General features: G+C 37.5%; 1 protein-coding gene across 5 annotated transcripts in view; it reads right to left on the bottom strand.

Moving 5' to 3' along the window:
• LOC129731486 (protein outspread) overlaps window positions 1–22,313 on the bottom strand; it is a 272,875-nt gene that overhangs the window by 6,811 nt on the left and 243,751 nt on the right. For all 5 annotated transcript variants that reach the window (XM_055691541.1, XM_055691540.1, XM_055691542.1 and 2 more), the window contains 3 exons: window positions 5,750–6,411; window positions 1,622–5,695; window positions 1,424–1,558 (listed from right to left, as the gene is read on the bottom strand). In XM_055691541.1, the coding sequence (XP_055547516.1) occupies window positions 1,424–1,558; window positions 1,622–5,695; window positions 5,750–6,411 (4,871 nt within the window). The remainder of the gene's footprint in view (window positions 1–1,423; window positions 1,559–1,621; window positions 5,696–5,749; window positions 6,412–22,313) is intronic.

The raw sequence follows: 22,313 nt of genomic DNA, 5'->3' as shown, positions 1-22,313 counted from the left end.
TTTTCTCGGTAAAGTAAAATACCGAACTACTTGAAAACATTTTAGTTTATCATTGTTTGTTAAAAAAATTACTGAGAAATCGGAAACCGTACGTGTTTACTGAAATACCGTAAATTCGTTTACCAAAAAAAACATAAAACCCGGAAATTTCCGAGTTCGGTAAACTAAAATACCGAATCCTGGATCCTTTAACCGAGATTTCGTCGAACAAAAAAATCTCTTGCCGATATTCCAAAAAACTGAACTGTCAAAACAACCAGTGCTTTACTAACAGTTTTTTTTGTGTTTTGGTGTAGAAAGAAAAGGAACATTTTACGGCTGATTATTATTATGAAGAAATCTTCAATGTTCAGATTAATTAAAATATTGAGTGAGTATACACTATTTTTTCTCAAATTTGGTTTTTTGCTGCGAAGAACATTTGAAAAAAAAAATTAATTCTTTATTCACTCAATTTTGTAAGTTATCAACTCACTTCGCAGGACGTAAGTTGCAGAGTGATAGATGTTACTTTATTCCCTGTATGCAATACAACTCTTGACTTTGTAATTAATAAATTAATTTATATATTTAAACGTTTTGATCATATTATGGGTTATCTAAAAAAAATTCGCAAAACACGTATCTCAGATAATTTTACCGAAGTTCTCGTAATAAGTTGACAGTTGAAATTTGCGAGTATCTCAGCAAAACATTACCGAGAACCTCGTTAAAGTTTGACAGGTTTTTGATTTTTTGTTTCTACAGAATCTCGGTGTTTTGATGTATTATCGAGATTTTTACCGAGATTTCAGCTGTTGAAATCTCGGTAATTTATTCTACGTGCTTGGTGATAATATCTAAGTGTGCAGCTTAACAGTAAACATGTCAAAAAAGACAATGTTACCGAAAACTTGTGGTGAGAAATATTATCCAGTGTTACTAGAACGTAGATTTAAAAACTCAACATTCGTACAATATTTAAAAAATATAAAAATATGCAATTTTCAATTTTTCAAATAATAGTAAATTCAATACTCTCAATCTATCAATCTTTGAATACAAAGTATTAAAAAAATAGAAACATAAGGGGTATGGTCGTTTAATACAGTTTAATATGAAATGAAAAAGCTCAGCAATGAAGTGAAACTATATAAACTGCAAACCACACATTCAAACCATTCGAAATTGAGATTATTTAAAATATCAGTATTTCGCCAGCTGTACAATTATTTGCGTTCCCTCCGGCAACTGTTATGGGAAACCGATAATAGTGGTAAACAGCGCTGAATTAGTGATTTTGTCTAATCAGTCACTACAGTGTTGTAATGAAACCATGCATACGTTTCTATCAGCCTTTGATTGAAACCTCCTAGCCTTCTCCCCCTAAAAGAAAATCCTACACACGGCTATGCTCAACAAAGATGCACGTTTCGCTGCAAACCTGAGTTTCTTCGGCTAAAGCTTGTTCTTTCTCCACAATTAATCGAGCAATATCATGCTGGTGTTTTTCTTGCAAATCGTGTATGATGCGCTTATGGGACGCTTCCATTGCTGCCAGCCCCTTTTCACACAAAGCCTAAGAAAACCATTCGTCATTAGGAAGTTCATTTTCATAATAGAAAAACTTGTGATTACTTACTCTCAACTGCTCAATTTCTGCTTGATATTTCAATCGCAAACTATCCTCGTCATCCTTATCTTTCTGTGAATCAATTTCATTTGCCATTTGTTGTTCCCGATAAGCAGCATGCAGGTTGTCGACTTGTTGTGCGTGTTCTGCTTCCAACATTTCAAGATGTCTCTCAAGTTTTTTTACTCGATCTTTCTCCTTTTGAAGTTGCTCAAAAACAAGGTCACGCTCTTTCTCTAGTTCGGTGTACTCCTCCACATTTCGCAGGTAGTTGGTGGAAAGTTCATCGTACTTCTCTCGAAGTACTTTCGATTTTTTTCGTTCTTCATCAAAGTTTTCCAGCAATTCTTCTATTTCTTTGTTTTTATCATGGCACATCGACTCATAATTGCAGATTTTTGCACTTAGTTCGACGAACTCTTTCTCTCGCAATTTTAATGCATTTTTCTCATTGTTGAGCCTTTCTTGAATTTCCCTCTTTTCATTTTCAATGTTCACGATAAGCTGTTTTTGCTCATCAATTTTTCTGTTAAGCTGAGTAACTTTGGCCTCGTTCTGTTGCTTTAAGCCAGCCATGTCGGACTCGTGGCGATCAGAGATTTCGATTAGTGTTTCTTGCAACCGCTCACACTCATTACACTGCAATTGTAATGTTTTTGCGGCCGCAATTAAAGAGGTTATGCGTTTTTGAATATCCAAACAACGTGTATGAATACTTCGCAGGCTGTCAGCGTCAATTGAACTAGCAATGAGAACATTTTCAGGTATCATTGTATTCTGCAGTGAAACTATCATTCGTTCTAGCTCATTGAGCGCTTGTGATATTTCTTTAATATCAGCTTTGTTGTTTAAGTGTTCATTCGTAAAGTATTTATACATAAAATTAAAATCTGCTTCCGCAAGAATGTCATCTGCATTGGCAATTTCCAGGTCGAAAGTGAGATCGGTGTACAAGTTTTCATACTTCTTCAATGCGACAACACTAAAACTGTTCGCATCTTCACTAATAAGTTTTATTTTGGCCGGCACGTAATCACCTTTTAGTACCTGAACACGCGCATCGATCAGCGCTTTATGAGCAATAATGTCAGCAAACTCAGCCAGCAATTGGCGGCCTTCACTTGGTTTTCGTTCTTGTTCGAGATGTAATCGCCACTGGCCTCGTTTCATTTTAGCTAGACTCTCTTCGTAGCACTCGGTTAACTGGGTAACGGCTAGCTCCATTTCACCGCGAAGAACATCTTGAACAGCGTCGGCGAAATTTTCGAAATTTATACGCTCGTTTGTCGAGAGTGCATACCCGAAAGCAGGCGTTAATGCATTCTCATAACGTTGGGCATTACGCATCATTATGTGAGCGATTTCAGACTGGACTAATTCGGCGTTAACTGCTTCTTGAGCTTGTCGCCAAGCCTCCTGAACTGCGCCTTGGATTGTTTCGTTTGAAGATGAAATGTAACTGAGAGTTTCGGCAGCCAATCCATATGCCAAGTTTTCCATTACTGTGGTTTTATACCGTTTGGCTACCATATGTATTTCATTCTGTTGTCGTAAAAGATCTTCCAGCAAGCTATCGCTTAGTGGAGGAAAATTGAATGGCCTTATATTACTTGTCCTGCCTGCTGAGAGCATAAGCTTTCTTGCTAAAACACTAGCAAGCACATCGATACTGCTATTTGGTTTGATGCCACACTTACCGGCAAGTTTTGCCTTTAGCATTGACATTAGCTGTATTGTTTCGGAGACTTCCACTTTGGTTAGTTTATCTTCATATTCTTTCATGTTATCTGCTCGTTCTAGTGCATTCCGTAGTCGTCCGAAACAGACGCTCTCAAATGCTATTCGTTCAGCTAGTAATTCCATATCCTTTTTCTGACTTAGACCATTCGTCTCGCGCAGCATCCGGCGCTGTTTCAATAGATCACTGAGTTTGTTTTTGAGTTGACTTTCCATTTGCGTGAGTGCCAATTTGATTGGATTCGATTCTGGCAACAGAACAATATTATTATTCAAAGCAAAATCATGAATCACACAATTATCACAGCTATCACGAAGTAACTTAGCCACCTCCGATAAACAACGTTCGACAAATTTGAACGAATCCTTCTTATCGGCTATCGGTGAAACCGATCTGCGTGATCGCGATGACTTTAGATTTTGGAACTGGTGCATACTTTGATTTACAAGTTCTCTAACCGAAATTACTACACCCTCAAGGCTTTTCAAACGATCCATGAGGTGTTCAGAGACTTTCGGTTGGGTTGGATTAGGTGCAGGAGCAGTTTGATGAGAACTGCTGCTAGCACTGCTGACCGGGAGAGTCTCACTACTACTGCTGATTTCAAGTGATTTCGGTACGGTTAATATTTCACCAGCTGTCGCCTTTACAGTATCAACACGTTTTTCCAGAGTATTGAGTCGTAACAGTACTTGCATTGGCTGGGATGACATCGTTGCACTGTCTAGACTTTTTCTTCGAAGTCGAGCAGTTGCACGTTTCACTTTTTTCATCTCTGAAGATTCCAACGGAGAAGATGCTGCTTCAACCATAATAACTCCTTGCTCCAAAGCATCGATTTTGTTCTCCAACTCGGTTACTTTTTCTTCCAACTCTTTTTGTATTGAAAGCGATTCCTTTCCCTTCAACGACAATGATCTCCGCTTTTCATTCCGTACCAGTTTTTGTTTCAACATCCGCACTTGCTTTTCTGCATTTGTATATTTATTTGTCATATCCTGTATCCTATCTGCCATCATGCGTGTTTGCGATTCGTGTTCTTTCTGCTGACGCTCGATTTCTTTCTTCAAAGTCACGTAGGATATCTCTAAATCGTCAAACATCTTGTGCGATTCTTTCAGCTCACGCTTCATAGCTTTTAGTTCACTAACGGCTTTTACGAAGCGTGCGCGCAACTCATGATATTCGTCACTTAGCATATCCTTATCAAGGTTGCTGGGATCAACCTCATTTAAACTGGTTAAATCAATGAACGAATCCATTCGTTTCATTCTACCAATCTTTGTGTTCAAGCTGCATAGGCTTGACGCAGGACTAGATATTCCAAAGTCGCGCATTTTCTTGTAGAGCGATTCATTTTCTTCGATTCCTCGAGACAATCGATCTTCTAGGTCTTTTATTGTTTCACGGCTCTTTTCTAGCTCCACGGTAATCCTATCGATAATTTCTTGAGCACTGTTCCGACTTTCGTCCATCTGCATCAGAAGCTTTTCTCGAGTTTCTTCACTTTCTCGTTTTTTAGTTAGTTCTTGCTCGGTCCGTTCCAGTGAGGTAAGAAGCTCAGACATACGCGCCTCACGTTCATGAGTTTCTTCTCGCAGCATTGATAGCTCTTTCTCAGCCGCTTGTAATCGCAGTTGAATTTCTTTGTCGATACAAACTTCCTCTTGAACAGCATTAATGAGCAGGAGATCTTCTGACTGAACACTGTCAATCGTACTACGACGAGAGCTGGGTGGTGATGAGCGGCTTCGTTTGTGTAACCGATTATGAGACGATCTTAATCTATCTTTGGTTCTTGCTATCGCTGAAAGTGGCACTGGAGGAGAAGGAGACAATGGCGAACCCCAGTCACCCACGCTATCTCTCCGTCCTCCTTCAGACGCTGTACGGTATTCCTCATCTGACGAGAATAGAGTCGATTTCGGAGTCACTGGAGTTGTTGCTATCGTTGTAGTATTAGATGACTGAGTTACATTGTTATTCAAAGCGTCACTGGTACTGTTTGATTTCGTTAGGTGTATTATAACGTCTTGCCTTTTTTGGGTAGCTTTACAATCTACGGTGTCCTCGCCACGATTAGTTTCTATACCGACACGGTTACTTCCGACTAGGTTATTACTATTATCCTGCATTTGCCCACTGTCTATTATCTGGATTTCCAAAGCAGGCTTATCTACTAACGTTTCGAAGTTTTCATCGTTCTGATTGTTCAATCCTAAAGTAGTATTGTTTAGCGTAACTTTGGTTTGAGGTAATCCTGCCGCATTCTTGAGCACATTAATCCAATTGTTTCTTATGCTTATGGTCACGGTTGATAATACAATTCGTCGATTGTCCCATGTCTAAAAAAATGAAATTTTTTTAAATTGCAACAAATACAAGAAAACTTAACTAACCGTCAACTGAAAACCGAAATTTTTGTTGACTGGTACTTCGCTAATATTAGTGATGCTATTTACATCTAGAACACCATCTAACACTCCTTTTTCCTCAGCCACAGGGTCACGGTAATAAAATAGAGCTGCTCCGCGAAGCGTGAACCAGTGTTTGCTCCATTCACCAGTCCGAGTATCCTGTTTCATTAGCCAGCCTTTCTTTGAGTTGAGCAAATCTTCTGACGGCAGGCTAACACGAAGCTCGGAACTGTTTGTAAGATAGCTGGTGGGAGTGTCATCAAGACCGCAGTCCCCATCTGGATCGCCACGTTCGTTATTTTGACTAGGTCGCAACTTCGGACTAGAGGTTGTTGTATGATTGTTCGTTTTCGACAGGTCTAATTTAGATACCCCGGTGGGAATCTTTTTTACAATGGCAGAAACAATGGCCGGTGCGGTAGACGATATTGATAAGGACTGGGGCCGCATTTGTCCGGTAGTTTTTGGACTGAACTGTGGCACGGTGTTCTCATCTCGAGTGGGCTTATCATCTGGGGCAGCCGTTAATGCGAGAGTATCTGCGATACACGGCGAGCTCCACCGATTGACATTTGTGATGGTGTTGGCAATGTCTTTGAGTTTTTCGTCTCGTCGTACATCATCCAACAGATAGCATTTTGACGCTGCAATGTAAAAAAAAAAAAAATAAATAAGAATTGATATAACAAAAAATTAAAAATTATATACAGATATATTTCTTTAATTATTTATTCATACCAATTATTTTCGTAGGGGACAATAACATGATTTTTATGATGTTTCTGAACTGATTGGATCACATAGGTAAATATTCTACAGACGGCTTAGTTAGCGCAGACTGACAGAAACGTATCATTATCGGATCATAAAGCAGAAATTACAAAAAAAAATCTTTGACAAACAGTAGTTGCTATTTTTACGATTTTTTTTTTGCTTAACTTAATATGAAAACTTACCTACCAACATGGAAAACCCTATCTAAACCCTCTGTTACACGCGCTGATGTATTTTGTTCAAAACTCTGTATAGGAAATTCCTATTTATATATATTATGATTTTAGACGCTTCTGGTAAAACATAAATGAACCACCCTAATGAAAAATCTAGTTTAGTAAGCATCCAAGCATTAATATCAAAATAATTTAACTGTGATTCAGAACGATTCGTAAGTCATTTTAGAAACTTGTTTTAAAAATATTTCATATTGGGTCCTCGGTCGCCCAAAACACGAATGAACGTCTCAGAAGGTTGGTTTTCTGCCTAATTCTTTTCTCGAAACATCACCAGATCTCGACGTTTTATGCATTTTAAGTCATTTGACATCGAAAACAAAAAATTTCGATTTTTTTCAATTTATGTACTTTCCTCTTGGTAGATTTTTCTTTCCTGTAGGAGCTTGGGACCACTGCTACCATTAGTTAGATAGTCTGGTATACTGCGTTACTTGTTATGCACTGTCAGTTCGCCCCAGCACTATGGATATCAATTTTAAAACTTGACATGACCTCGCTGTCACCTTAACCGAATTTACTCGACGTACCACCATAGACTTCAACGACATTTATGCTTTCAAGGCGCTGTTTTGCACGCTGGTTCGGAGCATCTTGGAATATGCGGTATGCGTGTGGTCGCCAGTTCATACAACGCAAATTGGGTTGTTTAGATATTCACGTATTTTTGATTTTTTTATATCAGCTAAAAGAGTGTAATTTTCTGAGCAAAACGTGATTTTTTTAAAATTATATTGTATATCGCTGTCCTTCGATTTTTAAAAGAAGAAATAAAAATCGCTCTAAACCGCTACTGTCGTTGTAGCGATTTCGAGCAGTTTGAATTCGTGATTTAAACATTGAAGGACAACGATAGAAAATTTTTGAAAATCACGTTTTGCTTAGAAAATGCCGCTCTTTCAGATGATATAAAAAATTGATATAGCTAAACAACCCAATTACTCAATTAGACAGAGTCCAGCGGTGCTTAATCCGATAAGCCCTTCGCAACTTGCCTTGATCAGATAAACTAACCTGCCAGATTATGAAAGCCGCTGTAAATTTATCGCCTTGGAGACGCTATATTCCAAACGTACTATTTGCAAAGGATTTAAAAGTTTCACCGGTATATTCGATTTTTTTAAAGAATAGAATTAAGGTCTTAGAATAATTTACAGTCTGTGGATCCTTTGTTATAACAAGTTCGAGATGCTGACAAATAAATAAATGAATAAATGAAATTGTATGTACTATGTGGAAATCACTCCAACTTCAGAGACCAGACACAGTTCGAACTGGTTGTAAGAAATTTGCTTCTATACAGATTTTTACGCACTAACGTTTGCGATACAAAAAATGGACCAAATTTGACGATTTTTCATGGGTTTACCTTTACACGCACTGACGAATCTACTCATGCATCATCAATCATAGTAACCCATAAGTTAAAGGGAGCTGCGTAGCCGCAAGGTTACAGAATCCGCTTTGTCAAGCGGATGGTCGTGGGTTCGAATCTCAGTAGAACCAGGCCATCCGATGTCAAAAAGGACTTAAGCATGGGTTTATTCTCAGGCTCCCCACCAGTTACCTTTCCTTTACGCTGGAATCTACAATACCTTTGCGTGACTTCCTCTTAACAAAAAATAAGTCCCTCTTATCAATAAAACTGGCCAGAAGGACGCACGACGAAACTTCTCCAGGAAATTATAATTGGTGATATTTGGCAAGAGGAACGAGTATCGGTATAGTAGAACAGTAAGCGTGTAAGGAAGAGTATCACATTACACACAAGCACTGATGAACAATAATAATAAGCATGCCACTTCTTAATAGCGGTATTGCCATTAACAAAAGTGCGGGATACAGCAGACACCCGGGCATATCTCACAATAGATCTACGATTCTGGTCGCATTGAGGAAGTCCATACAGGAAAAAAAAAACCCATAAGTTAGAAAAAAAAAAATTGACAGCTCTATCAGTCAAACTCAAAACGTGATAGCGAAAACAGTAAAGCCACTCTGTTCAGAAGTGTGCGCTTCAAAGAACGGTACTCCGTCGCGTCGAAGAAGGACATCGTGCGGCAGTTCTTGGACACCAGATAAGCCCGATTCGGCATTTACAACATCTTGGTGCTATTGGACAACAATTAGAGCATTGAAAGAAAGCCCGGTTCCGGACGGCCAAGAAGCTCCAAAGGATACTGAAGAGGAAAACCGAGGGAAAAGTGGCTACATCGCTGCGTGCGCTTGGCCAAGAGGTCGGTGCAACCGGGCACACAATGAAAAAGTACCTGGCGAACATGGACATACATGTTAGGAAGCAGCAGTCCCGTCCACTAGTCTCGGAGCTGCAGGCAATGACGCAGCAGCAGCGCCTGAATAAGATGGTCAAGTCGATTTTCCCGGCAAATCACGACGTGGCGGTGGTGATGAACAACGAAACCTGTCTCACCCTGGATGGCAACGACTGGTACGGCACTTCGTATTTTACCACCCCCACGAAGGAAGTGAGCACCGAGGTGAAGTTTATTTCACACACCAAGTTCCCCGAGAAGGTGCTGCTGTGGCTGACAATCAGCGAGCAAGGGATGTCAAAGTTGCTCTTCTTTAACTTCGGACTGGCCGTGAACGGGGAATTTATAGTACGAAGTGCCTGCTGGAAGATGCGTCGTTCATCAAGAAACATCAAAAGGCCGAAGCCGCGGTGTTTCGGCCGGATCTGGCGTCGGCCCACTACTCGAAGCGATCGTTGGAGGAAATGGAGCGGCTGAATGTCGATGTGGTACCCAAGTTGGCGAACCCACCCAACGTCCCCAAGTTGCGTCTCATCGAGGATTTCTGGCCAAGCCTGAAGCGTAAGATCTACTCCAACAATTTTGTCGCGATAACTGAGGAGGAATTGATAAATAAAGCGACAAAAGAATTGGCAAGCATGCCTACACGCATGTTTTCGTCCGCCATGGCGAATGTTCCGGTTAACTATCGGAAGGCCGCACCTTTACCTTCCATCGAAAATTTATTATACTCAATGACCTGCCTTAGTTATTTTTCAATCACCATCCTAAAAAAGCCTATTTTTTAACGCATACGCAATGGCACCTCTCAACTGGTCTCGAGATAAGATGCTGGTATAACACACCAACTGTCATATGTCCGATCGCTGCTCGGGACAATCTACGCTATCCTCGCAATCGTCCTTTATATTACAGTTAGTCACTAAGTTTGTGTATATATACAGAATACAGAAAGGTACAGAAGGTCGAGTCCAAAACTGGAATGCAGCACCAATGCTTTGCTTCGCTCAATCGTGATCATCCGCAAACGATATACTTGTGAATTATTCGGAATTTCATCATAGTTCTGAGAGTTGAATTTGACGAAGTTCATTCAAATTTATTTGGGTTGTTTAGCTCAGCTGTTTGAAAGAGCTGCATTTTCTAAGCAATACGTGGTTTTCAAAAATTATCTATCGTTGTCCTTCAATTTTTAAATCACGAATTAAAACTGCTCGAAATCTGCTTGGAATCGCTACAATGACAGTTCGCTCATGTATAAACTGTCATTCAAGCGATTTAATGCGATTTTTATTCTTCACTTAAAAATCGAAGGACAATGATATAAAATTTTGAAAGATTACGTTTTACTCAGAAAATTACACTCATTTAGTTGATATTTATAAATCAGAAAACCGTAAATGGCCCAATTCTTAGCTTAAAAACTTTTGAAAATAAAATATCAATTTCCTACGTTTCATTCTCGGATAGTATTCCTGTACACTCGAAGGTTTCCGAGCTTCAATGCCTTGAATAAAGCCTATGCCAAAATGTCTTCGCACTTCTAGAAAATTACTTTTGAGCCTGAAAAATTTTCCCATCCGAGGAAAATACTAAGTTTGTTATAAACTGAAGCTTAAATATCGGAATATATATAGTTTGGTTGTCTTTCAGTCACGCGCACGACAAACGAAAGTTACTAAAATTGCCTTTTTCCCAAGCAAACTCTGAAGCTGAGGTACACTCAAGTTTGTTATTTGTTTGTGGGTAGCAACGCAAACACTCCTGTTCTGACTACAAGTTACCTTTGCTTTTAGTCCTCCACTCACCTCCTCTCGCCCGGTATGAAGACAGTCGTAAGGAAGTCAAAGCTAACTGCGTCTTAACTAATATTCGGCACACGTGCTAAATTAGCACATGGCTAAAGGTCCTGATGCAGGTGCATCGGCAAAAACCGCCAAAAACGTAATAAAGGGCGGGAGGCAATTTTAAGATGTAAGAAAGACATAGTATCAAAGATATAAGCATGTGAATGAAATCTAAAGTTAGCCAAACCACTGTCGGTTGATTATGAACGTTGTTTTATAGTTACATGTCCAATAAGTTCTGTAATGTCATGGCATTACCGTCAAAATTAGGTTGTCAAGTGATGGAATAAGGAAGTACCTGTTGTAGTTCATTGAGGATAGACTATGAAAAAGTCAAGAAAATAATGGGGATTATAAACCTTTTTGCTCGAGAAAATAAGCAGTTTGGTTTTTTTTAAAGTGTGTAGCAATTTTTATATGCAATAAAATTGTAATTTTTCAATAGTAGAGTTATTTGATAGCAAAAAGTTGTTTGTTTATTAAAAATATCCATTACGACCGAAGACGTTAATAACGAACATTCATAAAAAATTGAAGAAAACCGGCTGTAACTCGCCAAAGCCATTTTATGCAAAACATCATATCGAGTTTCAAGTTTAGCTTATGGCGCGTGACAAGCCGCACTTAAAATCTATCCAACTTTCTCCCTATTACACAAAGCTCTAACAAAATTTACAAAAATGTTCTCAAGAAGTTGTACGCAAAGATAAAGCAATATTTTTTTTGTGTACAGTTTGTGTTAATTATGTTTATAGTTGATGAGTAATAAGAGTTTGAAGTTCATTTTTTGAGGTAAAAACTGATTCCTCTCCGCCGGGATCGGGTTTATTATTTTTGAACATTATGTAAAATCTGATCAACAGTTTTGATTTAAGATATTTTGATGTATCGACATAAAATTTTCAAAGTTTCAAAAATTAAACATAGGTTTATCTACTATCTTGCAAATGCGCTACAGTAAGCCAACTTCTTTTATTTTTTATCAAATAATGTTTGTTTGCTTATGTAGAAGAAGACGAAAACAAAGAAATTGACAAAAGTGGTGGTGATGGGATGAGGATTCTTATGTTGTTACGCGGTTTCTGTGATGGAACGCAGATGACAGATGTTTCATGCGCGTCATTTATCATGTGTGAAGTAATATCGGAGTATTAGAGAGCGATTTGATCTACCCATCAATGATTAAAAGTGGACAGTACTCCGTTATTCCAAGCTTTGCTATTGTTAATAACAAATTTCAGAGACAAACTTTTGCATGTGTGAACAGTTTTTTGAGCAATCCAGTATTTTTTCATGAGCAATGGTTTTTGTAAATTGTTTTTTTCAATCACATTCATTTTTAGTTATTTTGTAAGTTTAGTTTAAATATAACATATGTAACATCAAACAATTGAGAAAATGAACTATTATTCAAGTTATGAAATTTAAAAAAAATTAAATCTTAAGAAAACAATTTTTTGAAAATAATCAAATAATGGAGAAAAGTCTTTAGATATTGGTGAAAACAGCTGTGCAGTGGATCCGTATAAGAAGCGAGATGCAGATTCGTTTTCGAGTAAGCAATCAATCCACGATCTACTGAACGAAGGATTTATCGCAGCTTAGAAAATAAATTGAGTTTTAAACCAGCGCTGGCCATCTGCATCGAATTGTCGATAGTGTCATAGTTACATCTTGAACTTCATCTTGATATTCCAAAAAAAAATCATTTTAGATTTAATACCAACTTTTAATAGTTCAAAATGCATATTAAAGTGGCTAGCCACTACGGGCCAACTAGTGAATAAATAATTTTTACTGTTCAAAATTTGAATCTATGATGCAAACTATTTTCAATAGGTTGAATTCAGTGGATCCTGGGAAAATAAGGACATGATTCTTTAAAATATGTGTTTCCTTATCTGTTTATGTACAAACGCCATTGAAATCTAGAATATTTATAACTGATAAAAAATGAGATAAAATTATTCATGCATAGGGCCATTTAGTAAACCTGAGCCTAGAGCTGCTTTTAGCAGCAAATAGTATCTAAAATGTTGCGATCGATAAACGATAACAAAGACCCCCAAACAGACCATGATCACAACAAGCTGGCAGCAAATAGTTGCCTGTTTTCAGTTGAACATCGATCAATAAATTTACCAGTATGCTCGTGGGCGAACCAACTTACTGAGTGGGACCGGCTTCCAGATAATGATCAGCATTCGAGTGATTTATAGTAAAGTTCCCGAACAAATAACTAATGCTCTAGCAAGTATTGGACACGACGGCAACGAGGGCGTTAGGAAGTCAAGGTATGTGATCGCATATTTCAATTGATATTGTTTTGTTGGAAAAGCTTACGGTGACAGTAATTTATGACTGAGCATTCAAATTCGTGCCAGTATACTTAAACTTCTCACCAGATCTGAACGCTTTGATCGAATATGTTCTTAGCTGTTAAGCTCGTTCAAATACCGGACAGATTAGTCAATACTCAATAGCATTCGATTGGAGCAGTTTTTCTTCTGAAGCCTCCTGAAGCTGTAAGTCGTAAAACTTATTTTTAACTGAAACTGTATTTATAGTTATCTAAGAGTGGTCTAAAGGCTTTCAAGGTTTCATAGAATCGATATTTTTCATTGATTTAAAAGGGATTTTCGGGTACACCAGTATTTACAAAGCAGTTGAATGCAATTAAAATCAAAGTTAATTATAATCATGTCGATATCTACTAGAATGCAGGTTTCGCTTTGTCATAAATCAAATCGTATTGTACCTAATGTAGATATTGTATTATAAGTACCAATGAACAACTTTAAAGAATATATTTGTAAACTTATATTATACTGAACATATCAGTTAATAAAATTAATCGTCATAAGCATACCGAATCACGCAAACTTTGAGAGACAATCGACGCTGATTTGGAAAACTTCATCATAGCGTAAGCCGGGGTGATATCGTGCCATACAAACCCGTTGTTTGTCAGTCATCGAATGGCGATTACAAGACTAGTCTTTCTTGAAAAAGTTTTCTCGACCACTTAACCCTTAAATGCTTAAATGTTTTAAAACAACAACATTGCTAATCACGTTTCAAAATATATATATGGGTCATTCCATGTCAAGTGATCAGGCAAATGCAACGACCCTCTCCGATTCGCTTCAAAATGAATAAAATGACTTGTTTTAGGTCGAAACTGAAAAATCCAGAGTTTTGGGTCAATCGGACAACCCCACTCCAATTGCGGGGCCCACCATTTTTGTATTTTTTGACAAAAAATCATTTTCCATGTTTTGGAAAAACATCATATCTCAGAGGCCGTAAGAGCTACAGACAATATTAGACACTCTTTTTAAAGGTTATTGAATTTACAATCGAATGGCATCATCAGATTTAGCAAACAGTGTTGCCAATATTGATATTTTCACGTTTAAAAACTAAAACTTAGTTTATCTCAAAACACCCCCAATTTTTTTCTAAATCTGATGTCACCGATGTATTCAGCGGAAAATTTTACATAAGAATCACCTATCCACAAAATGCAATATGCGCCGTTGTGGAGATATTCAACTTTTAAGATAACGAGTTCGTTAAATTCACACAACAAATGTGACCAAATGTTGAAACGCACTCGAAACAAAAGCACAATTTCACATCTCAAGTGTCGGTTTCTCATGGCCTTTTTGATGGTTAATTCCTGTGTTTTCATAACGCGGTTTCTGTCAAAACATACGCAGGTTGATTTGGGTTTTCACAACAGTGAAAAAAGTGGCGTGTTCAATAGGTTGGAGTTTGAAAAGCAACTGTACAGCTGAAAATCACAATCGATCGCACTTAACATCACGAGAATGGATTTTGTTCAAAGTTTGGTGTTCAACTTTTGCAAACTATATGCGGAAGCCATGAAAAACAGTTTGGCCAATATTTCGCAGCTAGACAGAAACAATGCTGCAATCCGCTGAATTGCCATAGCGGTGCTCGTAAGAAAAATTTAAAAATCATTTCGTCATGTTTTCATGACAGGTTTCATGAAAACAATCAGGAAATAGTAGAACGTCGGAAGACATGCATCCAATGCGATGCAGCACTGAGAGCGGAGGTTGTAAGGATTAATTCGCGAGATAGAATGATGGATCAGGAAATAGGTGTAGCAATCGGTAAAAATAGTATACCAGCACAAGTAATGTTACAAGCATTATAGTTAACATTCATTATTTCCTTGTTATAGATACTGGTGAGTTGGATCATTTAGCTGAAGAATTGGAAACTCCGCATGAGCTGAGTAAAAGGATTTTTCACACTATATTCATTAAAACATGAAAATGTTGGAAATGAAGTGATTAGCTCACTTCTGCGATGTCATTATTGTTTTGTTTTATTTGAAATTGTTTTGGACCTGTTTTAATCGTTTACTTGTATAGTAAAGACACAGCTGGTTTGCCTTAACACGGTTTTGCAATCTCTTGGTCAATCACCCGTTAGTGAGTTGAAGGTCAAACGATCCAATAAATACAGTGGAGAAAAACTACTCAAGGCATCAAAAACTTTAAAAACATCTTTTGAGGCTGTTTCTAGTTAGGAAAATGAAGGTCTAGAAAGTGCTGGAGAGGAAATGGTTCGGCAACTCAAAGAAAATTTGTGATAAAACGAGCGATAAAATCCACCAGTTGTCAGTGCTGCCAGGTTCGATTCAAATCTGTTCCAGGGATCCGAGGAATGCATTCGGCGACACCTCAAGCTGACGCTAGCATTTTAATGAAGACATTGTCAAGCTCTGATCGGGTACCTATTTCAATTTAACTCCAAAAGTTAAACAGAAGCCGTCACGTACTACAAAAATCAAACGGTAATTTCTGGCAAACCTGTTAAATAATTATAATTATTGAAACGCACGTTGTACTTTAATGGCTGCTTATTCAGGTACCATCAAGTAGAATGTGAGAAACCAGTTTTTGAGATTTGAAGCGGTGATTTAGTTTGGGATGCGTTTTAATAAGGCTTATCGCATTTATAGGCGTATTGTTCGGATTTAACGAACTCGTTATCTTAAAAGTTGAATATCTCCGCAACGGCGCATATTGCATTTTGTGGATAGGTGATTCTTATGTAAAATTTTCCGCTGAACACATTGGTGACATCAGATTTAGAAAAAAATTGGGGGTGTTTTGAGATAAGCGAAGTTTTAGTTTTTAAACGTGAAAATATCAATATTGCCAACACTGTTTGCTAAATCTGATGATGCCATTCGATTGTAAATTTAATAACCTTTAAAAAGAGTGTCTAATATTGTCTGTAGCTCTCACGGCCCCTGAGATATGATGTTTTTCCAAAACATGGAAAATGATTTTTTGTCAAAAAATACAACCGATTGACCCAAAACTCTGGATTTTTCAGTTTCGACCTAAAACAAGTCATTTTATTCATTTTGAAGCGAACCAGAGAAGGTCGTTGCATTTGCCTGATCACTTGACATGGAATGACCCATATATGTTAGTTTTTCTTTAGAAATATAATTCATTAGAACAGCTCTCAAGGTTCTAACGAAGCAGCTGGAAGAACTATACATATTTAAATGCTTTGTTTTTATTTTTGCTGTCGTAATATCGGAAACGAATGAAAAAAATGCCGAGATTCCCGGCTGGTGCTGACTGTCTTTAAAAATAAATTTGAAAACAGGGTTAGTTGTGTGAAAATGTCTGAATTATCAAAAATTATACTCACAAAATGTCAATTTTAAAGTTACTGTTAACAAAAGTAATTGTTTAAACATTATTCTGCGATAAAGTCGCAGTTTTGGTTTAAAACAACATGTTCATTAGACTGGGACACGGTTATATGGAAAAAAGCGATGGTGTTATATTTTCGCTCCCATACACTTTTCGTGTTCCTTATGGGCCATATAACAACTGTGTAACTTTTCAGATCGATCGGTGACACGCCCGATTTGCGCCCGATTTTTAAAGCTTCCATACGATTTAATATGAGAAAAACCACTTTTTCAAAACTTTTACTATATAGATGTCCCGTTGACTCCTAAAAATATATTATTACATGATATTTATAGGAAATTTTCCTGGAAAAACTCTTCTGAAGACCGCAAGGCGCTACCTCGCTTGTAAAAAAGATATTCACCCCATACTGATTGAGTATCTGACGAACGGCTCACCATTGAATTTTACTAGCAATACTGCTGCCGCATGCTGCTGTTGCAAATTCAACCATGTGATGAGAAATGATATCGTTTAAATTTATCTTGGAGGCTTCCCCGAGGGTACTATGAGCAAAAATCACACTTTGAAAATTAATTCCACGCAAAATTAGTTCTCATACTTAAGCAAGTTTGCAATAGCAGCATGCTGCAGCAGTGTTGCTGGAAAATTTCAATGGTGAGCCGTCCGTCAGACATTCAATCAGTTTGGGGTGAATAGCTGTTTCTGAAAGCATCGTAGCGCCTTACGGTCTTCAGAAGAGTTTTTCCCGGGAAAATTTCCTACAAATATCATGTATTGATATTTTTTTAAAAGCCAACTTGACATCTCTAGAGAATAAGTATTGAAAAAGTGAATTTTTCCATATAAAATCGTATGGAAACTGAGTATTGGGCGCAAATCGGGCGTTTCACCGATCGATCTGAAAAGTTACACAGTTGTTATGGGACCCATAAGGAACACGAAAAGTGCATGGGAGCTAACATTTATTTTTTGTCCCACCCTAATGTTCATATTTGCACATTACAAAGTAAATCCTAATAAACAAAGATTTCATGTTTTTAGATGATTTTTTACCGTTGTGCGCACTTAAGGGTTAACCAAAAAAGACTAGTCTCCTGATTTTTTTTTCCTCTGTGTGGACTCATCACTGCGACCAGAGACATTTTGATCTATTGTGATATTGCCCAGGTGTTTTCTGTACTTCGCACTTCATATTATTGGCAGTATCATTATTGGAGTGAATGATACGCTTTTTTTAATTTATATCCGTGCTTGTGTGTGAGAGTTTACCCTTTCATTTCAAGCTTACTGCTCTACTGTACCGCCGAACCTCTTTTCTATCCTACCAATATCGCCAAATTACAATTCCCTAAACTGAGGCTACACCTAACGTTCCTCTCGGGCCAGGTTTATTCTAAGAGGGACTTATTATTTCAAGAGGAAGCAGTCTTATCGAAACCTCGTTCCTCGTGCCAATATCGCCAATTACAATTCCCTGGAGAGGGTAAATATTTCTGAAATCAGTTTTATTAAACTACTAGACTTATTTTGTCAAGAGGAAGGAGTCTTATCGAACCTCGTTCCTCAATGCTACACCTCTGGTCCGGTTTATTATAATAGGACTTATATTTTTGTCAAGAGGAAGGAGTCTTATCGAAACCTCTTTCCTCCAGCCAAGACCGCGTCATAATTACAATTCCCTGAAGAGAACTTTTATACGATACTCAGAACAGTTTTATTATAAGAGGGACTTTTTTGTTAGGATGAAAGTCAGCAAGGGTACTATAGAATTCAGCTTGAAGGAATGATATGTAGTAGAGAGCCTGGGAATGAACCCATGTTAAAGTCCTTTGACAACCAAATGGCCTGATTCTACTAAGATTCGAACCCACGACCACTCGCTTATCAAAGCGGACTCTGTAACCTTGCGGCTACGAAGCTCTCCTGATTAAAAAAACGTCTAGGCATAAAAAAATTTGACCATGGATAAAAATGTCATGCTTATTTTAAAACTCAAAAGCTACTTGAATAATCAATTCCACTTAAAAAGAATAATTGTAACGAGTGATTTTTATATATTATTTTTGATAGCTGAGTTTTTGAGCAAAATCTTTCATTTTAATTCGTAATTGAAACACCGAAGAACAACATTGTAACATTTTTTTCCGAATCAAACTTGTTTAGAACACGCAACTTTTAGAGATGATATATTAAAACTGGTATAGCTCAAACCCATTTAAATCAGAACATCGAAAACCTCTATAAGAAAATCATTTGAATTCAACGGGATTTAATTGATAGTCCCGCACTACATAATGGACTATCATTAAAAATTAGTTCATTGACCAATTTTTCCAAAAGTTGAGATGCAGTGCCCTACTCGTATGTAAGAAATCTGTAGGTATTTCTGGAAGTCAATGAAATTTATAGCAAAGCTCCAATAATTTTAGATTTCATGTTTTTGTAACAGAGCAAAATCACCCCAAATGACCTGAAAATACGCAAAAATTTAATCGACCATTTTTGATTTGGCACATGTGGTAATTCTTTTTGGGTCAAATCTGCTTGATATAATATAGTACAAAAATCTCTAATTAAACTATAATTTGTGAAATGAAATAATACACTATTCATAGCCACTACAAATTTTGATCCAGTTAATCCAGCGAGATTGGTAACCAGTTGTTGGGAAGGCGGCGACAAGTCCTGTGAGTGTGTCTTCTTGTTGTGAAGTTATTCCCAGTAGCAGAGGCCTGCCGTGGGTTTTACGAAAGACTGTTTCATGAAATTGAATGCATGGACCAATCAATACTAATTTCTTTATTTTATTGTAATATTTCATTTAGACGTACAAGAGAAATTCTTTAATACACACAGTCCCTGCCCCCATTTATCTGGCTCTACCAGTGCCGATGCAACCGTGTTAGTTCATTCAGCGTGCTCTATGTTCACCTTGTTCTTAGCTTGTCTTTAGCCCTCGGTGCAAGTTCTGCACTTGCGACAAACGGGTTGCAATCAAGACCGTGGAACCGCGAGCACTAATTTTATATGGTCATTGGATTGCCTTCTTTAGTTTGGTAGATGGTGCAGACGGTACTGAATAATCCGTAGAACCGAGCGTATGGCGAAGGTGAGAATCGGTGTTGACTGCGATCTTGTGAGGCGACATGATTTTAACAAGCCAATAAAAGGCACGTACACTTGTGTATAGCACGTAAATTATGCTTTATTCCACTTGTTAACATCATTATAAGGAATAGAGTGCATATAAGACAGTACGGTGCTTTTAACGACTACAGCAAGGCAAGAATCAGAACGTGAACGTAAGCCATGTGCCATCATCGCTAAGACATCGCGGAATATGAATTAATTCATTTTTCATAAATCCATATGATGCATATAATCTCACGTTTTATTTGCTTTATGGGTTTCATCCATTCATAGGAGCAACGAATAGTACGGGAGCGGGGGAGGTTAGCTAGGACAGGCTGCTAAAAAAAAGTTTCTGCTTCCTTGACAGTCCGATCCAACACAGCCCAGTTGTGCAAATTGTACACGAGAAGCATTGTTCGTGAGGGAATTGGCAGTAGGTATATCTATGGTGCTATTAATAAGTTCATAGTGGCTCGTTTGCCTCATCAAGATGAATTATAAGCAACGTGATAAAACTGCAACTATACAACTTCCTCCGAGAGGAAAATTTATTGAGACGACCTTCATCAGGTGTGCAATTTCACTAGGTTAGGCGAGTTTCAATTTATTAAAGCAAATGCATTGCAAGTTTGGCTATTTCGCTAGAGGTGCATGATGCTGGTTGTTTGCCTTCTGTTCTATTGAATTGCTAGAAAACGAGAGTAAGTAGTTTGGTTTCTGTGCAGTTTTTTGTAATTTCATCTTAACTTCTCAAAATCTAGTCTATGATATTATTTAGGTTTTAATATTGTTTCAGATTTTATTTATTTCATGTCGAGTTTACTATTTTTTTATTTATTGGTTTATGCTATCGATTTATGTTTTCGTATAAAAAATATTCAACTAGGTCCGTTTTAATGAAACTAAGATTACCTAAAGCGGTTTGATTACTACAAGCAAATTCTTCCAGTTGGTTTCGATGTACGATGCAATTCAGGGCTGCAAATTTTCGACACTGCAAACGAAAATGACAAAAACCGTATTTTCGCTGTCTCAAGTTGACACGACCTTCAGCGTCAACGGTGTCATTTTCCAATGAAAGTCCGGTCATTGAAAAAAATGAGATGTCTGATTTAAAATCGAAATTATTTGATTTGAGCCAATTCATTGCATGAGGTCAATGAACTATATAAGCATCTACATTCTCAACCGCATGAACATCGCTAAAGCGTGTGAACAGCGTGTGCGAAATCACAGGGAAGCTGCTATCTTTGTCAACTGACTGGAGTTGAAAGTCTCTTTCATTCTCAGCCCGTTTGTTGGAAAATGAAATTCAAAGATTTCAATTTCAACTGAAAATCCTTTCATGATAGTAAACGTTTGTAGCGCTGACGATGCTTGTCTACGAGCCAGTCCTTGTTAGTTTGAGTCTCGGCTCGGGAGAGACTGTTAGTGCAGGATCCGTAGCGCTAGCCCCGCATTGGGCCTGTATATTACACAGTTGGCTGCGAAGTTTGTGTATAATAAACAGAAGATCAAATTTCGAATTGGAATTGAAAGATAAAATAGATAAAGCTTTTATTTCGACAGATAACCAGACATTCATAGGGATATTTACTCAATTGTTGGAACTGAGCCTATTGGTAAATGTGACATTACCCAATGCTTCCCAATAAAATAGTTACTCTTGGAGTGACATTATAACCTGTAATCGGTGAGTTACATAAGTATGGTTACAAAAGTATCGAAATAGGTATTCAGAAGTGTACCAAAATGCTCGATTCTTTTGCTCTAAGCACCGCGTATCCCTAGTCAAATATTTCTTCATAGACTGAAAATTGTTATTTTTAGTAAAAAACTATAATTTTCATAGTAATGAAAGTAATGTTAAAACATAATGTCTAGAAATAAACTGATAAATTATTTTAAAAGAAAATCAGTCAACGAATCGGAAAAAAACATCAATTTTAGGCGGCAGTATTGCCAGATACATTTTTTTCGCATTTGAAGAAATTTAATTTTTCGGTAAATGAATATATTTTAATTTTAAATTTCATAATTTCATCATGTGCCTGGAAAAATTTTACAAGAAAAACGTTAGTCAGAGAATGCTAAAAAATAATAATTTTGAGCCGCAGTGTTGCCAAATAAGTTATTTTTGCATTTGAAAAATCAAAATGCGATTTTCGGCAAATAAGAATATTCTGAGCAATAGAAAAAGTCGGCAGTGGAATGTGATACGCATATAGATTGTGGAACAGTACCACCGTCCCCCGTAGTTTAATTGGTCAAAATACCATGCCGGAGACAGGGAGATTGCGGGTTTAAGTCCCGTCGGGATACGGTATATTTTTTCAAATCTGTATCATATTTCCAGTTCGCTTACTTTTTGCTTCCCCAGCTGCACACATTGTCTGCTTAACCCTATCCCCGCGGAGAGAAATCAGTTCTTACATCGAAAAATGACATTCAAACTCTTATTACTCAGCAACCGCATGCATAATTGGCACAAACTAAATTGCATGTTGAAGATCAATCTGTTCTCTAACTGCTTGGAATATTTTCATCGTTAGAAATTTCAAGTATAG

Source organism: Wyeomyia smithii, chromosome 3 (assembly GCF_029784165.1).
Source record: "Wyeomyia smithii strain HCP4-BCI-WySm-NY-G18 chromosome 3, ASM2978416v1, whole genome shotgun sequence".
Lineage (NCBI taxonomy): Eukaryota > Metazoa > Arthropoda > Insecta > Diptera > Culicidae > Wyeomyia > Wyeomyia smithii.
The sequence above is the reverse complement of the archived record's forward strand: the minus strand, read 5'-3'. Positions and strand labels throughout refer to the sequence as shown.